The sequence below is a fragment of the Stegastes partitus genome, unplaced genomic scaffold (genome assembly GCF_000690725.1).
Source record: "Stegastes partitus isolate 25-593 unplaced genomic scaffold, Stegastes_partitus-1.0.2 Scaffold313, whole genome shotgun sequence".
In the NCBI taxonomy this organism is placed as follows: Eukaryota; Metazoa; Chordata; class Actinopteri; family Pomacentridae; genus Stegastes; species Stegastes partitus.
Window position 1 is genome coordinate 109,542 of NW_007578044.1, and position 23,941 is coordinate 133,482.

A 23,941-nucleotide genomic window follows, 5' to 3' on the forward strand; every position below is an offset into this window, starting at 1 on the left:
CAATATAACTGACGCTAGACAAAATACTTCAAAACTGCACAACTTTATTGGTGAAAAGAAAAAAGAACAATTTCTTGGAGGGGTAGCGGCGGGTGACGAATATTCGGATCTCAACATTGCTATCCGGACACCACCACAACGACTGACTATTCTGATATTCGGGTCGACTGTGTTGGTGAATGCACAGCATTCTCCCTCCTCCTTGGTCGCCGCCATGCTTCTGGCTCCATGTGCATTAGACCAGACTAAAACAACGGCACTGCGCGTTTCACTCAAATTTTAGCCCAATATTTCAATTTCGTATCATCCCCTAACATTACACTGGTATTACCATGCATGGTATGATGTGGCCCAGCCCCACTGGGAGTCCCGACTCTCATGATGGTAGCACAACATTTAGCATTTAGCAGATTGTGTTGTTGCCAGTGTAAGATTATAAATGGACCCCCATAGCATAAGGATCCCGGGGTCCATTTTCTGCAGGAGAATATGGACTTCTCTAATAATTTTTAATAATATAAATAAGTATGAACATAGACAACAAAATTCAACAGGTAATGAATAACAACAACCCTAACCCTAACGCGGGGGTCCATATGCAATACTACAACGTCACCGCCATGCTTCTAGCGCCATGTGCATTTGATCGGACTGAAACAACGGTACTGTGTGTTTCACTCAAATTTTAGCGCAATATTTCAATTTCATATCATCTCCTAACATTACACCGGTATTACTGTGCATGGTATGATGTGGCCCAGCCCTACTGGGAGCCACTGGGGAGCCCCGGCCCTACTGGGAGCGGACTGTGTTGTTACCAGTGCAAGATTGTACATGGACCCCCATAGCATATGGACCCCGGGGTCCATTTTCTGCAGGGGAATATGGACCCCCATATAGAATATGGACCCCCCTAGTAATTTTAATAATGTAAATAAATAAGAATTAGAAGAATTAGAATAAAACTTTATTAATCCCTTCGGTACAAGACCTCAGGGAAATTGCTACACTAAAAAACAACACAACACCAACAAAAAATCAGCAACAGAACAACAGCATTCAAAATTCAAATCAAATCAGCATTCAAATTCAGTATACAATATACAGACACATGTAACATATTGAATATATATGAACACAGACAACAACATTCAACAGGTAATGAATAACAGCAACTCTAACTTGAATAACTAAACTCTACCCCTAACCCAGGGGTCCATTTTCAAGGGGGTCCATATACAATACTACAATGTCGCCGCCATGCTTCTCGCTCCATGTGCATTTGAACGGACTAAAACAACGGCACTGTGTGTTTCACTCAGATTTTAGCGCAATATTTTAATTTCATATCATCCCCTAACATTACACCGGTATGATGTGGCCCAGCCCTACTGGGAGTCACAACTCTCATGATGGTAGCACAAGATTTAGCATTTAGCAGACTGCGCTGTTACCCTCAGTAATCACATCTGTAATGAGACAACAGTGCACATCTGCTGCACTTGTGGCTGCAGAATTACTATAACACTGGACATGCATCACAGCTCGGCAGCATCAAAGAGAAATACTTTGTACCAGGATGTTTTTTTTCTCTCTCTCGTCAAATAGCCCTCACCGCTAACTGTTTAAATCTAACATCCTGCGGCGCCGTAGCGTCTCTGCAGGTTTACATGAAGGGAAGCAGTCGTGTGGTTCACTTAACAAAGGCGATGATTTTTGCCTTGCAGATGAGGTGTTTTGATTGCATTTTGGTTTAATGCGGCTCAAAACCTTAATTTTTTTTTCCTCTCTCTTTTCCACTTTCAAGAGAACAGGTGCTTGACCGCTGGCATGATGCTATCTGTCTTGTTATAATCTGCCTCGCCTTCTGTAACCTTGTCTGTCAATAGTCGGCGTTGCCTACAGCAGAATTTAATGGCACACTCTGTAGCACAACAACAGGGTTCAAAAATTCCACCTCAGAGTCCTTCATTCCCGACTTCAAAACCGAAGCTGTGGGGGCCCGACGCTATCTGGGCTTGCACTGCATACCTTGTAGAAGCAGGTAAAAAAGCAAGATTCACACCCCTTCTGTCAATTTGGCTTGTGGGTTTGTAGTCAAGCTGAGTACTGACAGGTCTCCACAGTCACACATTTTATTTTTGATGTACATTCAATTCAGCGCAGATCAGAGAGCAGCAGTAGCTCTGACTCAAACAACAGGAACCAGGCATCGGTTTTGAGCTGTTCCACCTTTAGGGGTACTTTTTTCTTTTTCTGTGCATATGTGTGCAATACGGACACAGATTATCCACTGCATCTACAATTTAGCGAGAGAAAAAATTCAGATCCCGAGCGCCTACGTGCAGTTTTATATATATTTCCCTTTTAATCATAATCTTTCATTCGAGCGATATCTGTTGCATCATAGATTTTGTTGGCAGGGGATCCAGACGTGCTCACGCTGGGGAGAGCTGAGTCAGTGTGGTGCTTCTTTATTGCCTCAGGCCAGTTTTGTCTCTACAGCTAAGCCTTCCATATCTTCGGGGGGGAAAAGTTCAGTTTGGAACAGAGGCAACCTTCGTTCAGTAGGACACGCGGCTAATTTATTTTTCATCGCCGTGGATTATATTCAAGGTGATGGAGCGTCTCGGGGTGTATTCAGCGATAGGATGACTTCCTAAACTGACAAAATTGAACTGATTGAACTTGTTCATCTATAATCGGGTTCCCTTTTTTTTTTTTTTCCCCCGCCTGAATGACAGCACAATAGAAAACACAGAAGAGGTTATCAAAGGGTTGCAACCCTGAAAAAGGTTCTTGTCAACAAATTAAAGCGCTTGATTCGGTCATGTTGGCTGTGAAGAAGAAGAAGAAGAAGAAATCTGTCAATCTGCAGCTTTGAACTCATTCTGACCCAAATTTGTTTGTGCTACGAATCAGACAAACTTTTAATCGGTGTCCCCTGCATGCATCCACAACACTGAATTATGAACATCGCTGCTGAAATTTCACGCTTCATTAATATTTGCATTGAAATGCAATCAGCTCAGATCACGCCTTCTACAAACACTAGTGGCTAATCTATCCGAGTTTTACTCCCACTTCTTGGACACATCAAACACCGTCCTGCACACGGCGTATTCATTATTACAGCTACCTGAGCCGCTCAAGTCTCAGCAGCAAGGCGGACCATAAATAACCCCCCCATCTATACTGATGTGAAGCTCCACCAGCGTGTACGAACGCCGCTGGAAACACAACAACTAATCACTAGACCGGAATGTATTTTTGGAAGTCTATTTGCTCCTCACGTACACACATAACCACAATAATTATGTATCGGGCTATGAGCACCTCTAAAACACAGAGGACCGAGCGCGGTAATTATGTTTCGGGTCTGCGAGCACTTCTAAAACACGGAGGACGGCGCGTCAACGCCGCTGCGACTGCATCTGGTCCAAACAAGGCGCCAGAATAAAGTTCTCTGAATAGCTGAGGAGACAACACAAGCGTGAGGCCAAAGGATGTCAAACATCACAGGACGGAACTGACACTTGTTCATTAAGAGAAGAGAGCAGTTTTGGATGAATTTTTTTGCCGGAGCCCTCCGTGCTCGAGAACTGTCTGCCTGGATGACAGCAGTTGCCGGTGCTCCAGTGGTGCTCCACAGCTGCCTTGGGGCAACAGGGCTGTTTCATTTCATCTCAGTAGCTGCCTGTCTTTCACCGCTCCCGAATAAGATCAGGCACGTCTCCTGACTGAATATTTGTATCTGTCAAAACTTCAGATGTCAAAGCAATGATAAAAGATTGCCGAGCGCTGGTTTTTATCAGGATATGAGACGACTTAAGGGGGGGTGAAAATATTTGTTTTGTACTGTATACAGGTGAACAACAGGAGAAATGGTATAATCGAGTAAAACTTGAGTATATTGCGTGTAATTTATTAGTTTTCTGCTATTTAAAGCTAACATATTCCTTCACAATTACTTACAATATGTGATATAAGTGAATGTTTCTCTGCTTCTTTGCCGTTTTCTGCAAAATCGGTTCGGCTTTAAGTCTGAAACCGGCAGGAAAAGTGTCAACGGCAAACATGCGGGGCTGACGGAGTGATAGACGTTTCATATAAATGGAAAAACAGTTGACATCTGTTGTATTTCTCGCCGCGACAAACCCTAACCTTGTCTTGTTCGCCTTTATTGCCAGACCTGCTGCCTGGCAGTCAACATGTCAGAGAGTTTTGATATAAACACGGCGCTTTCGCTGAAACTAGACACGCAGCGATCCGATGTTATCCTTCGGAGACTTTACCAAAAGGCATCTGCTGATTTCTGGTCTGATTAGCTTCGGATGCCTTAATATAGAACTCACTATTTAACTTGTATTGTGTTTTGCACGCAGCTTCATCCGAATACTAAAGGTCTCGGTTCAAAACCATTCCGCTGATGAGCTTAAATTATTGATACGGATAAAAGATTCATCGAGAGAATGCACCTCTTTAAATTGACATCTCACTCTGCTGGACTTACGTACGGCTCTCTTCTGGCACCAGAAAGGGATCTTTTGCTTGAGCACACACAGCAGCTCGCAGTGTGTGTTTGACCAGACAAAGTTAAATTCTGGCCCGGCGTCAAGTCACTCACACAATGCGAGTTAATTACCGACAGCCTCTATGAGCTGTCGGCTCTGATGACTAACATTATTTTGCCTATCCGGGTGTCAAAACAGAGACTTATTGGAAGTGGTGCGTGCAAATCCGCACACTCTTAATTTTCACTGGCATGCAAATGAATCGCTGCAGTGTGGCGGAGTAGCCTGTGGTTAGAGGAGAGCAGCTCTGTAGCTCCGGCAGACTGAGGTGGACGACGCTAAGACACTAAAACAGCTTGTGCTTTAGCTTTAGCTGGCAGGAATCCTTAAAAAAACAGCCTCCCTCCGTTTGTCGCCACCTGAAACATCGGAAGCAGTCTGTGTCTTTTCTCAAGTGTCTTTAAAACTACACTTCGAAAGCAGCTTTTCCCTCAAAACCCCCAGCAAAGGCTCTCTCCACCGAGGACTTCTGGGTTTTGCCGACGTGGCACTTTAGTGAGCATCAAAGCACATTTATCACTGGAATAGTCTTGGCAACAAGAGTCGTTGCTATTTGTCACTATTAAAAGACTGTGTTTTGGCCTACTGTCTTGGTGTTCTAATGAACTCGGTGAAAGATAGAGGTATTCCTCAACAGTACAATCTATTGTTTAAAAAAAAAATAAAACGGCGTTCAATAGGGCTATCATCTCTTTTAAATCACCGCAGTTATTTATGGCTGAATCAGGTTTTTGTCAAAGTGGCTAATTTAAAGCGCTGGTAATGTGTAACCGAGGAGGCTGCGGCCCCACATCTCCATCTTATAATGTTTTATTAATGTCTATTTAATTAAATCCAAATATTTACAAATCTTTGTCTGTAAGAAATGAATCTTCATATGTGGGAACATTTTTAGATGCAGCGGCACTGCTGACACACGAAAGGGCAACTTCTGCAAAGCACAATTCATCATATTCCTGCTCTCTGAGTGGCCACAACATTTCATATCCACCAGAAAATCCAACAGCTGCTCAGACGTGATGTGAGTTGAAGGCATCCTGAAGGCTCCCCCAAAACATCATGTGCACGGGATGTAAGAAAAAAAAGGAAAAAACGTAAGGTAGAGGACTTATCACATCATATTAATGTTTCCACTGTTCATGGAACGATGCATATTATATTCCCCCTTTTCCGACCACATCTTCACCGCAGTGCTCCGACTCCAGCAGCACGTGTTGTTTCAGACGTGAACAAAGCGTTTTTTTTTTTTTTTGACACGGACAGCTTCACCGAGCAAATCTGTCTGTGTAACTAACAGAGTCATTTTGTTCTCTATTCATTACTTTGTTTGTGCTTTAGCCTGACTGGCCAGCTGTGTTGCTACTCCCTTTTTCATTACATCGCTTCCACCTACACTTCTCTCCTCCCACTCCTTTCCCTGAAGGGCTTCAACGATATTACTGCCTTCGTCTGCCTTAGCCGTGCAAAAACAAAGCCTTCACGGCAATTTCCCTGATTAACACTTTTTTTTTTTTTCTTTCCACACTTCTCTTCAGCATTAGGGCACAATATTTTCTCATCAGTCAGAGCTTCGGTTCATCTGAGGTCACAATCTTGATCGTAGCGGTGACAGTGCTGCAGAGACAGAAAAGCCTCCTTCTCGCTGCTCCTGCAATTATACGTTAGGAAAAACAAACGCTACCTGCACTAATACGCTACAGGAACCTTTGATTTGTGTGCAAAGACACAAATGCGGTGACCTTAAGTCCTTTCCCAGTTGTTCCTCGCTGCGACAGATAACTGTTGATTGTTAGTCTTGCGCACACAGTGATTGGAGGGAGATTTCAGGTCTTATCTGGATTCATATTTAGATAGGCGCGCCGTTCAATTGCTTGAGACTGACAATAATGGAGAGGTGAAGGACTCGGCACTGTGGGGAAACACTTAAAGTATGTGTTTGAAGAAAAGTACATCTTCACACAACAACATTCGATAAAGGCTGAGACGAGGCAGACTGAGGAGAATATGAAAGAACCGCCGACTGCAAAAGAACTTCACAAAGCTACTCAGACTATACGAATACGACTGGATCCTTTGGAAGCTAACTGGCAAGATATTACTCAAATTTAAACTGTGACATACTCTAAGTTGACAAAGTCCAACAACCTACACAGGAAAGATCTGGATTTTGAGCGACGAGAAGCCATTAAAGTGTTTTACCCCCCAGAAAGGCAGCTAGTCCAGATGGGTCCAGATCAGAGTTTTACAGGCTTTTTTTCCGAGACATCCTTGCACTTCTGTTGCGGGGAATGATTCATGACACCTATGCACATAATTCAATTTGTAAAGTAGAAATTGCATCACTGCAGATAATTTCCCAGGTCAGTTCTGGACCGGCAACACATGTGCCCATCGCCGCACTCCTCAAAAGACCTCAGCACATCCCATCTCCAAGTCCGTGACGCATAATTTATGCTAGATATTACACAAAATGAGCCCTAAGACACTGAATTATCTAGAATATATTCCTTGTTCTGCCTTACACACACTATTTAAAGCTTTGTATTGTTGCATAACTGGAAATATCTATAAAAATTGATGACCTGATGTTGATTATTCGGAAAATTAGCACATGAAACCATTTAATAAGAATGAAATATTGCCGATTTTACATTTTTTAAAAAATCTATTTCTATGCTTCTGCTTCACACCCAACGATAAATTCCTCACTGAATCACGAGCAGGAAGGTCCCTAACCTTGTTAAAACAACTACTTCTGTGTCTCTGAATGATAATGTCGGTTCCTGATGCAAAACACTGCAGCAGCTGTTAAAGAATAAATAAATAAATATACACATATATAAAACAACTTCCACCCTTTTATCTATGAGGAAATGAAAGTGCACACAAAACAACAACTTGATCCACATGACTCATTTCTCCCCTCCATTCCAGGAGTCAATGCCTACTTATTTGTTTGTCATGTTTATGGCAGCCTTGACGACTAATAACTTTCTGTGGGAGTTTCTTGTGGGTGGTAATCTGCGGCGGCAGATCGGCGAGCCATATGTTCTTTGATTATTGAAGGTGATGTGTGAGAACACTGTCAGCCCGCTGCGTTGTGTTATCTGAAGTAGACACACGGGTCAAGGCTCGCAAACCGAAGCTCGACATATGCTAATGAACTTATCTCATAAAATATGCATCCGGCCCTCCCAGGACCGTACAGTGGCAGAAGCGTGATTTTGCAGGAATTATGGGAACAGTCATTTTCCATTATGTCGATGCTAAATGAGGAGTGACCTGCGGGAGAGGCATGTCTGACCCGTGTCAAGGCAGTTCCTGCCAATTTTGCACGGAGAACTTTTGCAGATCAGTTTTGACTTTTAAGATACTGCGGTGACAGAGAGAATGAATGGATCCGGGTGCACGGCATAACCTTGTTGAAGCAATCTCCCTCTGAAGCCGATGTTCCAAGTCTGTATAATTAATCAAAGACAATGATGTCAATGAGGGCCCCAGTTATGAAATTAGAGGCACGCTGTCTTCCATTACTGTACAGCTTATAAGTGCATTAGGAGGGAGCGAGGAACAATAAACCAGGTGTGGAAACCATTAGCTCCATTCTTCATTCCAACCGTTTGTGGTTCCCCTTCTCTTGTTTTCAGCTCAATTAAGTGTCTCGTAACAAGGCCAGAGCTGAATGCTCGAGTGTTGACGTCGCAGTCGAGATTGTAAACAAGGTGCGAACGGCGACGGCGCAAACGCTCTATAATGAATGAGGTCTAACAAATGAGGTTGCTTCTGTAATATTTCATTCTCTTCCACGCAGGGGTCATTGTGTTTCAGTAATCATCGTTATAATGCCACATAACTCACCTGACGTTGCTAAACACAGGCAAATCATTTACATACCTTGTTGATCCTGCGTTTTCTGTGGTTTATCCAACAAAGACGGACAAATTGCATTCGGTAATTACTCTTAAGTTGACCAGAAATAGTTGATCAAGTCATTTCAAAGCGATCTTGACAAACATTTCATCATTCCGTCTCATTTTCTGCAACCATATTCCTGCAAATTCACACTCGGCGTATGCATCCCAGCCAATTTGCACTTCTGCTGATTTATGTGCTGACAAAAAGCGTAATAAATACATAAAATATGCAATTATGTGCGCGCGAATTGGATTATATATTTGGTTATCTTTCATACGAGGTGTCACTTTCGCAGAATGCATGTCTGTCAGAAGGCGCGGTGCAGCAGTGGGCTGGATCTCCTGTGGCCACTGGTTGTCAAACTGTGCTCCTCGGCGAAGTTGATGTCTGAGAGAAAAGCAACGTATCTTAAAAGAAATCGCTGCTTCGCGCCGACGTCTCCTGCACTACACGTGTCAATTTGATGTATGAACTGCCAATGCGTCACGCTTTATCTCCAGTTGTTTGCCTGCTGATGTAACGGCAGCACGTTTGTGTCAACTTTTATTTCTTCTTCTGAGGAGGAGGGTTCGGCTCTATTTTTAAGCAGATAAGGTTTTGATCAAAAAACGGTTTTGTGAAGCAAACCATGAAGCTCATCAGCACCCTCTTATTAAAGCTTCATTAAATAATACATGACTCTCAACCTCTATGGGCAATCAAGGCGCCGCAGAAACACCGACAGGTTCGGCGGCACAGCGTGAGGTGGCTTGTAATTGACAGCAAAAATAAAGTCGCAGTTTTTTTTTTCCCCCCCAACTACAGAGACAAGTAATCTCGCTAATTAGAGCATGCATCCGTGAGAACTGTCTGGCGTGCAGGTAATCTATCACCAGGCAAATAATTACAACACTTATTTTTATGCTTGAGAGTGAAAGTACAACCATTCATCATCGAGCAGTTAGGGAGTTGTTGGCGGAAAAGGCCACAAAGTGCTACCACGGCAAGTTACACGACACCTCGTACCTGCTGTAGATGCGGATCGTGGGCGCAGCGAGACGGTCTAATTGGGAGTAATAATGCTGCGTTATTAATACGCCGTGCAGGTAATGCAGGAGTGATGACAGATATAGGGATCGAGTGATTATCGGGGCAGATTATCAGTGTGTCGTTTACAGATTGCCGCCACGTTAGATGCAGTGTTTTGATGCATCTCTGTCTGCTGTCATTCATGCTGCAAAAACTAAATGAAAAACAAAAGCTGGGGGCGCCGCTGTAGCTCACCTGGTTGAGCTGGCGTCCCATGTGCATGGCTACAGCCCCGATGTGGAGGTCATGAGTTCGAATCCCGCTTGTGGCCCTTTCCTACATGTCCTTCCCCCATTCTTCTCCCACAGTTTCCAGTCACAAAGGCCAAAAAAATACCTTTAAAAAAACCAAAACAAAAGCTGTCGTCACAAACCAGGAAGTCCACCGCTTTCCTTCCCGGTGGCTAATGCTCAGCTAAGTTAGAAAACAGTCTGGAAAAGAATAATTAATAATAAGGTCTGGACTTTAGTGGGCAATTAAAATGATAGAACGCTGAAAGGTGGAGAAAATAGAGAAGAATAGCAGACGTAACTGCAGCAGACAAACTGATCGATCTCAGTCGATGCCACATTAACAGAGCAGAGCGTCTTAATCACTCCTGTTTCTATTTACATATTCAGTTATAGCCTCCCTTATTAGCAAAGTTGTGAATTACAGGTTTTCCTGCGATCACACGCTGGTAAAACAGTTCATGTGCTGTATATAATATCCAAATATCAGTCTGTCTTGAGCAGAAAAACACTTATCGGTCGATCCCTATACGAAGGATTCCCTCATTAACATTATTTTTCTTTCCTTTCAGGTGATGAGCTCCACAAACACCTGATCCTGACAGACCCAAGAAGAAAAAGACAAAAAACTGCTTTTTGGGTTTGCCACACCCAGCACCTCCTCCTCCCCTCCCCTCCCCCACCTCCTCATAACCATCATCGACATCAAGTTTCATTGTGGCTCAGTTACCCGTCGCTGGACTTTAACTTGGGGCACCTGAACCTCACAGATCGCCAATGCTAACAAGGAACTGCCTGCTGCTGTTCCTGTGGGGTCTTGTCAACGAGGGCTCGGTCTCGTCTTTGCGTCCGCCTTCGCCGCCGCTGGGACGGAGCAGGACGGGGAGGGAGCACGCCAGGAGCTCGGCGGGCCCGATGAGGAATGGGGCGGCTGGATTTCAGCGGGTCAAAAGGGGCTGGGTGTGGAACCAGTTCTTCGTGCTGGAGGAGTACATGGGGTCCGACCCGCAGTACGTGGGCAAGGTAAAAGAAAAGAAAAAAAAAAAGGCTCTTTTTCTTTTTTTTTTCCCATCCTCTGCAGTTATTTATGGTGCAGCAGAAGTCATAAATCACATAGTAAGGAGCTCGGGAAGAAATTGAACTGGTGGTAAATGGAGGGAGCAGAAGAATGTGAGGGAGATAAAAGGGCAGAAAAGAGAACAGAAAAAGAACATAGAGGAAGTTAAAGCCGCTCCAGCCGGGGGAATGGCGAATAAAACACCACAATGGACGTCTTATTGTTGATGCAGGTATCTAAACAAGGTGCCAATCTTTTGGTGCCGTCCCTTTTTTAAAAACACATTTACATACAACATTCCTGAAGAAGTGCTGCAAAATTGCCTGTTCTCATTTTGCCCCCAGAGCCTCGCCACTTTAATCTAATAATGCTCTTGTTGTAAAACTGTCCCTGTTTGTTAGCGTTTTAAGATATAAACAGTGGCGGGCGTGCTGGGAAAAATCCATACATGCTAATGGAGCTGTGCCACCACATGTTAGACCGCAGCCAGACACACATGACATCTGGGTTGGGGGTAGGTGGGGGGCAGCGTGAGAATCGATGGCGTGGCGGAGATAAATTTAAATTACAGACCTTGTAAAGCTGTCAGAACATCATAGTTATGAGGCAGGGAAGATGCTGACAGCAATAAAAAGACAGCAGAGACCCACTAGGATGAAGTGAATCCAGACAGATGTATACACACACTTTTCTGTGTGTGTGTCCCCAAACCCATCTCTTTTTTTTTTATTCGCTGCTGTGGCTTAAGACATTCGTAAGCAAACTCTGCGGGGGTTTTAAGGCTAAAGTTGTAATTTGGCACTCCTAGCTTACATAGGATAATAGTAAGACTGACTTATCTGCCCCAGTGCCACCGCAATCAGCCCTGACAAGCAGCGCTGTTTGTGGAAGTCTCCGAGGCTAAAGCGGGGCGAGGGAGCGCTGCTGTCTGCTGCACTCCTAAGCTTAATCCTGGGCTGCTGCACTGCTTCAAAATAATTGACTGATTCTTCAACATATGAGGAAAAAAAAAAACTGAGATCCTCGGACCTTTTTTTTTTTTCTTTTTTTTGTCGGGACCATCTTAAGGGAGAGGATTTGGCTTCCTAATGATTCCGACATGATAAAAGTTTAAGCAGATAATGCCGGCAGACTGAGAGGACACGGTGTAGGTGACACGTCTTCCAAGGACTTATCAAGCCCCATCACTGGGGCCTTAGGCTACGGTTTTGTTTTCAAGGCTGTAATGAATAGCGAGCGTGCAGCGCGCGCTTGTCCTATGATACATCAATGCCTTATTGTGGTAATGTATTCACTCGAGAGCGTAAACATGATTTCCATTCCGTGACCCGCGGTGCACTGGGGCTATAGCGGCTCGAGAGACTGTTGCTTCCCCTCCTCGGTGGCAGAAGTGCCCTTCTGGACCAATTGAAGAAGTAATTATCTGACAGCAGCCTCTAAAAGAGAGGCAACAGACACCAGAGAGGGAAAAGTTGAGGGGCGCAGCTGGAGGGCCTCTTTGTGCAAAAAGTTGGATTGGGAGCGTAGGCCTGCCGGCGTACGAGTCATTACGCATGTAGGGAGTATTATCGTCCTCAATCTGACCAGTTGTTCAGCCAAATAGCAAATATGCATGAGACGTGTGTGTGTTTTCTGGGGAAATGTTAAAAGCAGCGCTGTTGCTGCTCAGTTTTTTTCAGAATATTCTTATTTTGCAGTCGTTTTTTTGTCATTATTAGATAGTCGCAGCAAAAACTGACAGAAACTCTTAGAAAAGAAAGCAGAGCGATGAGATGGAGCAAATCTCCAGCTAAAATATTTCTCTGTACTTTGAAATATTCTCTTATTCTCCCACCAAATACGCTGCCAAATGCCTTTTAATTCTGGCAAAAGGTCCACTCATAGGTCATGCATAACATCGCTAAACCAAAAGCTGAAATGTTGGTTGTTCGGCTGCTTGAATTCTCCCGAAGCTTGTTTCAAATTTAAAAAACTCATCTAAGCTTCCACAAGACTTTAGATCCAGAAAATTCAACTTAAACTCAAACAGTTTTGTGTTTTCTTTGGTATTTAATATGCACGGGTAAATGAGAGACGTGATACAACACATTTTTCAAGGTGATATGTTAAAAATAAGGTTCTTACTGTTGATTTATTTTTCTCTTTTTTTGCATTTTTAGATAGTTCCACTAAAGACAGACTTAAAAGAAAGCAGAGCGATGGTGTGCAACAAATCTGCAGCCAAAATATTCATTTTTTTCCCTGTATTTTTAAAATATTCTCCTATTTTCCCACTAAATACGCTGCCAAATGCCTTCTAATTCTGGCAAAAGGTCTGCTCATAGGTCATGCATAACATCCTTAAACTGAAGACTGAAATGTTAGTTGTTCGGCTGCTTGAATTCTCTCAAAGGTGGTTTCAAATATGAAAAACTCATCTGAGCTTCCACAACACTTTAGATCCAGAAAATTTAACTTGAACTCAAACAGTTTTGTGTTTCTCTTTGCTACTTAATATGCACGTATAAATAAGAGACGTGTTACAACATATTTTTCTAGGTGATATGTTAAAAATAAGGTAATTACTATTATTTTTTTCATTATTCGATAGTTACACTAAAGACAGACTGAAAAGAAAGCAAAGTGATGCAGCCAAAATATATTTATTTTCTGTACTTTTGGAAATATTCTCTTATTCTCCCACTAAATACGCTGCCAAACGCCTTTTAGTTCTGGCAAGAGGTCCACTCATAGGTCATGCATAACATCCCTAAACCAAAAGCTGAAATGTTAGTTGTGTGGCTGCTTGAATTCTCCCGAAGCTGGCTTCAAATATGAAAAACTCATCTAAGCTTCCGCAGCACCTTGGACCCATAAAACTCATCTCACACCCAAACAGTATTGTGCATCAGTTCGATTTCCAAACGCATTAATGTGGAATTTGCGTATTCTTGGGGCAGCCCCCTGAACATCAAACCTCACAGTTAAATCAGTTGAAAACATGAAGCTGTTTTTTCCTGTGGAACTGGATATGATGTATGTTTTTCTACCGTTACTAGCGTCCACCTTTGCCTTCTTCGCATTTTCAACACAACCCTCGAGTCCTCTTCCTTTAAGAAGCGCTACTACTTCTCATTTTAAAAAGGCACAACAAACTGGAAACGGAGTCGACACCGCAGCAGCAAATCGGTGTAAATATAGGAAATTGACAAAATGCTGCAACAGTATATCCAGCTTTACTTCAAGGCCTCGCTGGCTGCTCGGTCTCTGGGTTAATATAAAGTGTTTCAAGCTTTTAGGCTGGTTTCTATCTTGCCTCACATTAGTCAGAAATCTGTATTTCTGAGCTTCTTTTCTTTCCGCCCCCCGTCTTACCAAAATCTGACCCTGTCAGCAATAATAAAAATCTATTTCAAGAGCACAGCGTTAAACGCATCAGTGCCAGCTGTAATTTCAGCAGCCAAATCACTAGTAATTAGTGCTGGCCATTAGAAACATAATTCACATTACTAATAAGATGTAATTTTTGTCAGTTCTGACAGCGCGCAGGATGCAAAACAAGCGCTGGAGGAAGGAGGAGGACGATGGAGAACACAGTCGGTACAGGTGTTACGGATCAACTAGTTTGCCTATCAAGCAGCGACTTTCGCCTGAACGCACCGCCGCTCGTTTGTCGGGGAAGGCAGATGTTTGGAAACTACAAGATAACATTTGGTTGTCCTTGCGAATGACTTGGCGTTGTCTTTTGCATTAAAATGTCAACACACACACACTCAGACTTCAGCGAGCCTTAAAAACCAACAATGTGGGACGGTCACCAGATCTGTCGCCACAAACTGACTTATCTCGGTACGTATACTTTTCACCACCAAACCGCCAAAGTTTTAAAGCACCTGTGTGATATAAACAAGCAAATAGTTTTATGTTTTGCCACATGATGGACAGAATGCAAGAAAAAAAACACCAAATTCAATACTCCACACAACCGTTTGGGATTTATGCTCTGTTGCTCCAGAGTTGACGTATACAAAGATGCTCCTGCAGTAAACTATGAGCAGCGTAACAGCCTGCCTGATTTATTCCTGTAGCTTCAATGAGGGCTCTTTTAGTGGTTTGCATGAGACTGAACTGATGCTACCAAGGTCTTTTCATGTAAATATTGAGCACCATGCTAAAAATTAGATCTAGATGAAGAGATTTAGCTTTAATAATAAAATATTTTAAACACCCGATCATAGCTGGAGATTTCTTTGCCATATCAGACGGATGAAGCCATCTGTTTACACACCAGAGCGTGTCTATGTTAATTTTTGCATTAAATTATCATCAGAACTACATACGGTCGATGCATACATCTCAAAGTGCTTCCTTCTCCACATCTCGTATTGTAACCTTCCTGAAGCATAGGTAAATATTGAGCTTGTGTGCGCGAGGGGGGGATTGTAAAGGGAAAAAGAAATATTAAAAAAACATTATTCATCTCCACATGCTGTCTGATCTATTTTGGATTAATGAGTGCAAGCAAAGCAACATTTCTTTTCTTCTGCAACACGAGTACAAAGATATGCCATGTCTGCATTTCCATTTTGTTCTGGTGCTATGCTATGACTGCAAGATAAACAAAGACAAATAATTTATACCGAGGCTCTCGCACCATTTAATGCGTGCGAGCTAATTTGTGAAACCGTCTGTGGGAGAAAAAAAAAAATGCACGCACTTGTTGTTTTTTTCCCCCCCACACACCTTGGTAGGCAGAATTTATAAATTCCTGCCATAACAGCTTCAGTGTCATTTAACATGACGGTAGGGATGCTACAGTCTGCATCAACCGTCTTATAGCTCCCTGAAGTGCAAATAAGGCCATGATGAGATCCAACATGGTCTTTAGCGCTACTTTGAGCGCTAATGTGGCCGCGAACGCCGCAGGCACTTGCTCAAGGGCAACCGAACTGTTTGGAGAAAAAAAAAAGCGGTTATTTCATTTTTCACATACAGTCACGACGTCTCGAGAGTCTCCGGGCCGCTCAGATTCCTTTTTTTTTTTTTTTGCGGAGTGAATCCAATTTGCAATCGAAACAGTACAATGGAGGTCGACTTTCAGCGTAAATAAAGACGGGGCGGCGTACCAAAGAATATTTTAAAGGAAGGTTTTAAACCGTATTAACTTGTCGCGTCTACTGTGAGGCTTCTCCTCTGAGTGAAAACCAATGTTGTGAAACACCAAAGCCACCAACAGCTGCAGTTTAAATAAGATATAAATAAATATCCTGTCACTCCGCAACACAATTGACAGATATTTGTACTGAGCCTTGTCTTTGCAGCCGCCGCTATCTGTGTTTGAACACAATTCATTTGTTTGTTTCGTGCTCGGTTTACGTTGGCTTACCGCTAAATTAACTTTTTTAACCAGTGCCTAATCATTTACTGACGCAGCCGATGTTGCGCGACTACATCTTCATCATCTCCTGAATGTGATATAAAATGTTGGAGCAAAGATAGAAGAAGCCATCACAGCTAACAGAAGGCGAACACCGGTTTGGATTTCCTACCTCGCTTTTCTCCTATTTCCACTCCACGACCGAGTTCAACACCACCACTCGATTCGAGGCTTCGTCGGCGGAACCAACTGCACATTTACCTTCGAATTTTTAGTGCCGACTTATGCTAAACCACTAACCCTAAAAAGTTACAGCGCCAGCTAAAGTTTAAACACTATTAACTTTACGGCGGCTGGCTGCGCTGGTCCCATCATTTTCCTGCTGTCAACAGTCAGCAAACTCCCCGCTTTGAAATGCATGACACACATTTCAAACGCTTTTTTCTTCTTCTTCTTCTTTTTTTTTTTTTTTACTACATCTGATATGCTTGCTGCGTTTGAAAAACCTACCTGTGCACATGTATTGACTCAGAGCTATTTATACATCAGCTGGAGGTTGTTTGTCAGAACTGATCACATGTGGAACAGACAGCTAGTCCTCTGTAAAAAACAACCAGTAAACCGTAAACTCTGTCTCTTTATCGGGGAACAGCAACAAATTTGCTTATTGTTCAATAAAAATGAAAGGAAAAAGAAATCATAGAGCTCTGGATTTGCTTCGTTATGAGTTTAAATCAGTTAGGAGTCATGAAAAATTCCTTAAAAATAGCACCAGGAAGTATTGATACCGATAAGCTGCACCGCTGAATTCGCAAATAAAGCCCAGAGGACTCACGAGGGTTAATGCAACATCCCTTTGCACTCACAATTAGAAAACGCTGAGGTCTGAGCAGTGATTATCTGCAAAAAAGTAAAAAAAAAATTAAATAAAAAACTCTGCCATTAACGGTGTGGCTGCATATCAACTCAAGCCACTTCCCCCTCACTCTCTATTAAACTCTCCACTGAGTCCAGCAGCCGTTTCCCAGAATTTTTTAACATGGTGACACTCTCCATTTGAACATAATGGTCATAAATTGCTGCTTGACGTATTTTCTCAGGAATTGTAATGATGCGGCAATTCGGAATCCACTTAAAGGATTTCCACTTGTCTTCCCAATGAAGGATAAATATAATCATCGTTGTGGTGGCGGCGGCGGTGGAGGTGTAGTCAGAAGCGCTGCTCTCTCTCCGACTCGCCAAGTGAGCTGATTGTCTGACTGGATGCCGCAATGCTGTATGGACGACACGGGTGACGAATTAAAGAGTAAACCTGAATCCTTGACCCCCTCTGCTAAGCTTTCAGAGGCATTGTTTGCTGGCATGGTTTGGGTCTGAAAGCGATAATAAACCCAATTCAACCCATATGGGAGCTTGAGGGACAGTTTTCTCCACCAACATCATCGAAACACCGAATCAGGGTGTTATCTTGGAGGGAATTGTAGAGAACTGGTGTCCGAAATCAGTCACTACACTCTACATCAGGGGTCTCGAACTCCGGTCCTCGAGGGCCGCAATCCTGCAAGTTTTAGATGTTTCCTTCTTCCAACACACCCGATTCAAATGATCAGCTCAGCATCAAGCTCTGCAGAAGCCAGAAAACGATCCTGATCATGTGAATCAGGTGTGTTGGAAGAAGGAAACATCTAAAACTTGCAGGATTGCGGCCCTCCAGGACCGGAGTTCGAGACCCCTGCTCTACATAGTGCACTCAAAGTATGTCACAATGCACCTTTGAAAGTAGTGACCAGCCGAATGCCACCAACCAACCAATATGTACCATCATGCATTTCGTCTAAGGAGAATGGCAGACGGACGAGGGAGCCCGTTGAGCCAGTAGTGTCATTTTCACAGATTTCTGATGGGTTTTTTATGGTGTTTTCTATGTGATATATCTTTTCTAAACGTGTATTTTAGCAAAATGACAACAGACACGAGACAAATCTATCAGCTATGGTGCGAAACCATCGAAAATAAAGGTAATAATCTGTAGAAATATGTTTAATTGAAGGCTGCATGGTGGCTTCTAGATCCCCTGTTTGCATCCCGGTTAGGACGCCCGGCATCTTTCAGGGTGGAGTCTCCATGTTCTCCCCGTGCAGCGTGGGTTCTCTCCGGGTTCTACGGCTTCCTCCCACAAGTCCAACAACACGCTGAGGCTAATCAGTGACCCTCGTGAGGATTAAGCGGTGTATAGATAACAGATGGATGTTTAATGGAAGAAGAGTGATGCACCACAACAAAAACTAAGAAAACAGTTATTAATCCTTGAAAATACACTTGGTGTAAAATGATTTTATCACAAACATGCCGGTCGGTTCACTACCATCGCCGGTACCGTTTGCTTGTTTGTGTCAGAGAGGTGCCTTAAGACTTCGTCACCCACCAGGAGTTTAGCGGTAAAACGTATACCTACCAAGAAGCAGTAATTAATACCTTCAAGACTCGAGTCGTGTCCGAAGGTGTTACTTTCGCCGAGGAGCTCCTTACATGGTTCTCTATATAGCGTTCCCTACATAGGGAGAAGATAATGAGTGGATGATTTCGGACACAGCCTTAGAGGATCGATATCACCCCATCGGGACTCTTATGTTGACTTTTCCTTTAATTTGTCAAGCGTGTGGAGCGCACGGCGCCTCGCTGACTGTTCCCAGGGACACAAAGGGTTCAATTTATAAGTAAAAGAGAAGATGTTCAGTGGATCAGATGCAGAGAGATAGGAGGGCACGCGGAGATTTCTAAAAAGCTGTTTGTGTATCGCACCCCTCTGCAACCTCATGGATGAGGGACTGGACCCACATAAAGATAACCCGGTCTCTCCATTTTCATGAATCTAATAAAAGACTTTTGCACATCAAAGGGACTGCGCCGTGTTACCTCCCACAGAAAGCGACACCAGACACGACCGTGTTCCCTTTTTTATATAAGTCACAGACGCTCTCAAAAGCTACTAAACAAATTATACGCTTGGCAAGAAAGCGCAGACAGGGCATCGCTTCCATAAAAAAAATCTCCTCGACGCTGCAGCCGTTAAGTTCAGAAAGCAAATATTTTACTCAAAGCGGCACATGCACTGAAGGTTAAGGAGGAACCCAATCAATTTAGATAGGAACTATAAAAAAGGCAGAGGTGAAAAAAAGTGTGTCGGTGGCCTTTATTGCAATATAAGCGTGCGGTGGCATGTTTCTCACACCAGCAGACAAAAGGTCACTTATTTACATGTAAGTCAATAACCCAGTTTTTGCTAGAAAGGGCAGTCCTGTTCCTCCTCCAACTTGTTTATTCCCCCGCTTCCTGCCTGCCAAGGAGTGACCATCCTTCTTTTTATTGATGGCTCTTCCTCCCAGTCCCACCCCACACCTGGCTGAGATTTATTACCGATGTGGAGCCTGCAATTTAATCTTTCAATGAGGACCCATAAGAAGGACATAAAAACCTTTTCAACAAGACTTATACACCGGGTCCCCAACAAAGAGCGATTCCATCAGCTGACCGTATGAAATTTACAAGCCTGACCGGCGATGGGCGTGTTCCGCGTTGTTAAATTCGGTTTTAAACGCTCTGGATTTTAGCTATAAAACGAAAAAAAAAAACCTAAAGAACCTCACATAAAAGCAGCAAACCTGTTTACATGCTGATGATGACAGTCGCTGCTGTAAAAAATACTTCAGCGGGACTTAGCTCAAGGAAAGCCGGCAGCTAATTAACTTTGACTCATACTTGATTGCTTTGCACTTATGCAGATATCCGTTCAGTAGCGTACGGCTAAGTAAGGCTGCGGCGTCCGAGCGACGTGCCAAACAATAATCTTGTTGATTTCTGCATGACATCCGCAAAGCGCGTCCAATGCGGTGACTCATTGTCTGTCAACACAGTAACGTAATCACTGAGGATTATAGCACACGTATAGCAATTAAATTACCCCAGATTCTAGCGTTATTCCACTATTACAGTTATTTGCTAATAGGGATTACACGCAGAGATGTGAAAACCTGTTTGAACGTTGCTACACTCTCCTATAGAACGCATCAATCCCTGAATTCACCCAGAGATGCGTTGCCTATGTAATTCCCAGTCATATGCAAAGTAATTTGAAAGGATTGCTCTCCTGAAGATTATGCATGAAGTGCGTCGGTGATTCAGCCGCTCGTTAGAACATATTAAGAGCTTGAGAGCATTTACAATGTACGTCGATGATGAATGTTGTGGGGGGGAAATTCGGAGAAAGAACGAGCCGAAATAAAAGCTAATGATGCCATTCATCTGTCCTGCCAAAGTAATATATTTCATATATTTTGTCCTCGTGGGTAATGGACTTTTCTCCTGAATTGCCTGAGATCATATTCCCAAATGGTGCGCTAATGCCCCAATCAGTATCACTTACAAGCACGGTCAACATTTTCCATTTGTACATTGACATTGATGGGCAATGCTGTTGTGATTCTGGGTAGAAAATTGCATTCTGTATGTTGTATCAATATCACTATATTGTTTAATCAAGTGTGATATGAGAAAGGGAATCAAGCCTTAACCCCGGCCCTCCAGATCAATAACAATCATGTACATTAATGCTCTGTCAAAAAAAATCCACCTTACGTTATTTGGTATGCAAACGGGAGCCTCGCATGATATCTTTTAAAAACTTTTGGTAATTTCTGATAAATACGCTGCTCAGATTGTTGACCTAAGAGCTGAGTAACCACACTTCTACTATATTTAAACATCACCACAAGCGAAAACAAGCCATCTACGTGTTGTATGTTTTATGTGGTGCAGCCTCCTGTGCATACATGTGCCTTTTCCTCCCCCTCCATCCTTATTACCTGACTGAGGCGTGACACAACCCAGATAGGGAGCTCCGAGCTGTCAGCAGCAAAGAAATGGCTCACAAGCCGGTATCGATCAGCTATAATAAGCTCGCAGTATTTGACGTAGTGTTTTCTTCCCATCAGTTACTCCACCAGTGCGCCGACTACCTGCAGAAGCTTAAACCGGCAGTCGTGATGCGGCGTGTCATGGCGCTTGTCTGACAATGCTCCGGCTTGAGCTCTACCAAACATGCCAGCGAGCTGCCACGGTGTCGTCACACTACTGAGCCGGTAGGACAGCAGTCGAACGCTCGCTCGACTCGGCGGTGGCTAATAATAGCAGCGTAGAAATACATTCAAGGCAGCGGTAGGCTCAGTAGCATGAGGAAGTGCTTGTGGATTATACTCGCTGAATGTATATAGGGTGGATTCTGATGGGTGGCTTATAGTAAAGGTTCGCTTAACACAGAACTCACTGTTTAGCCCCAAAATCCACTGGTGGGTTCGATAGTTTTTCTATTAACGTAAATTCCAGACTATAAGCCACTGCTTTTTTCACACATGAACACTGCGGCTTAAACAATGATGCCGCTAATTTATGGATTTTTATAATTTTTACAAATTTGCCTCGAGACGCAAGTGACATTGAGGCCTTGTCTCTTGTACGTGGAGCGGTATCTGGGCCTGGACCAGAGACAACGCCAACACAGTTTTCAGGGCGTCCACGCTGTTTCCAAATGTAAACACAGGTCGCGTATGTGATGTAAAGAACATATTTTGTCGCAGGCAGTGACGTTTGGAAACCTAAAACCTGGTTATTGACGTCCACATGCAGACGCATGAACGGAGGATTCATAATCGTTTTTAATGCCGTAAATCTGCTTTTTCGTGTGGATGACAGACCGAATCGTAGAAAAATATCTTTGTTTTGTGAGATACCTGCTACGTGTGGACGAGGCCTGAGAGCGACAACGAAAGAGAGACTGAGGAAGTGTGTGAGGAAGTAACTCTGAGGCTGTTCAATTCCGACACTGAAGAAGACGACTTTAGTGGTTTTAGTGCAGGAGGAAGATGAAGATAGCGATCAATGACCAGCCGTGTTACAGGCAGTGTTCGGAAAAAAGCATTCACAGTACGTATTTGTGCATGTTACCGGTGCACATTTAATTAAAAATTTTAAAAAATCTTTCTGTGTAAATATCTCATGTTGCAACGTGGACACCTGCGGCTTATAGACAAGTGCAGCCTTTATTTTTCTTTTTAAAGTTAGTGGGTGTGGCTTAAATTCAGGTGCGCTCAATAGTCTGGGAATTATGGTAGTTTGAAAAAAAAATTACACCATTTATCAGAACCATAAACTATAAAAACAGAAAGAATCAGATTTTCTACTTGGAGACAGTCCTTGAACTACCCATCTTTCTATCAAACACCTTGACTAAATGGAAGCTTGAAATAATTATATTTCATCACTTTATTCGACATTATTTTATTTTAAAAATTGCCACAAATTACCTGCTTGCAATAACCAGAAAAAAATAAAAATAAATTCTTCGCTGAGCTACGACTAACAGCCATGTGAGAAAAAATTCAGGGATTTTTTTTGTTGAACTGCAGTCTGTGCGTTCACACAGCAGATAGGAAACAAGTATGAAAATAAATGTAAAAAGTGGCAAAGATAGTAAAATGTCTAATATTAGTATGCAGAGTTGTGATTTTTCTTCAGACTTCACGTGCTGATTCCCGGTTTTGTCAGTTTTCGTATCATAAATAATCTAAGAAATTCCAGTTTTGTTTTTTCTTTGTTTGTGATTTATGGCGTCACAACTTCCCACACAGACATTTCTGAGTTCTTTTTGCCGTGAGCCACGGCTGTGCCGTTCCCATAGAGGTGCAGGACTTTATATTGTGGTGAGAAATGAGCCCACAGCGAGTATAACTGTGAAAGGAGCTGAAAACACCCAGAACGTGTTTGGGATTCTGGGGGTTAAACGTGGAACCACATCAATTTATTTGCATTAATTTTTAGAACAAATAGCAATTAAGCTATAATGCATCCCAGGAAATATCAATAACAAACGTATTCATTTACATAATCCACACAGAAACGCAACTTTATTTGCTGAAGGATGAGAACAACGACTCTGTTCAGGCCCTTTCCAGTGTTTCTGAAAGCCGGCTGGCTGCTGCGGGACTGCTGGACCGTTCAGGGAACAATGTTGGCTCGCCGTCAGCACACAGTTGCAGCTTTGATATACATTCCTGAGAGGAGCCCCCTCCCACATAATCCTGGTTGCAGAAATCCAATTACGGCATTTTCTACAGGAGGCTGGTTACGTTCTCCTCTCGAAATCACCCAGATTAATCAATATGCAGGTTTTTTTTTACTGCATGGCCAATGAGGGACCGCGCGCTGCAAATCCCGAAAGTAACCGAGAGCACCAACCTCTCTGAGAGTCAAGAATCCCCCCTTTTAAAGAACAAGCATTAGCCTAAGTGTGCGACTACTCCGCAGCCGGCAAGATGAGCTCAGGAGGTGAATATCTTCAGTCAGTGAGAGTATTTTGCGCTGATGATTAATAGCAGATGAATAATGGGCTTGCCGGTACTTGTTTTGACAACACTGCTGATGCGCCGGCTGGGCCTGAGTTGGCAAGATGGGCTAATGGTGAGAGGAGATCACAGGCCACATCCTTACATTATCTACCTCATAAAAAAGCCACGTATCTCGAGATCAAGCGGGAATCCGAAACAACATCTGTTTTGACGACATCGTTAACCGTCAATCTAAAATGCAAAACGCTTGACAGACGTTCTTGGCACCTCGTGAAACTGTGAGAGAAGCGTGAAGCCAAGTTCTCAAATAAGAAGATTTGAGTTTAGAACAGGAGCACAAA

General features: G+C 43.1%; 1 protein-coding gene across 1 annotated transcript in view; it reads left to right on the forward strand.

Annotated features, from left to right (window-relative positions):
• Positions 1–10,564: 10,564 nt before the first annotated feature.
• The window catches only part of LOC103358465 (cadherin-12), a 69,633-nt gene continuing 56,256 nt past the window's right edge, over positions 10,565–23,941 (forward strand). The window contains exon 1 of the mRNA XM_008283446.1: positions 10,565–10,810. Coding sequence (XP_008281668.1) covers positions 10,565–10,810 — 246 coding nt within the window. The remainder of the gene's footprint in view (positions 10,811–23,941) is intronic.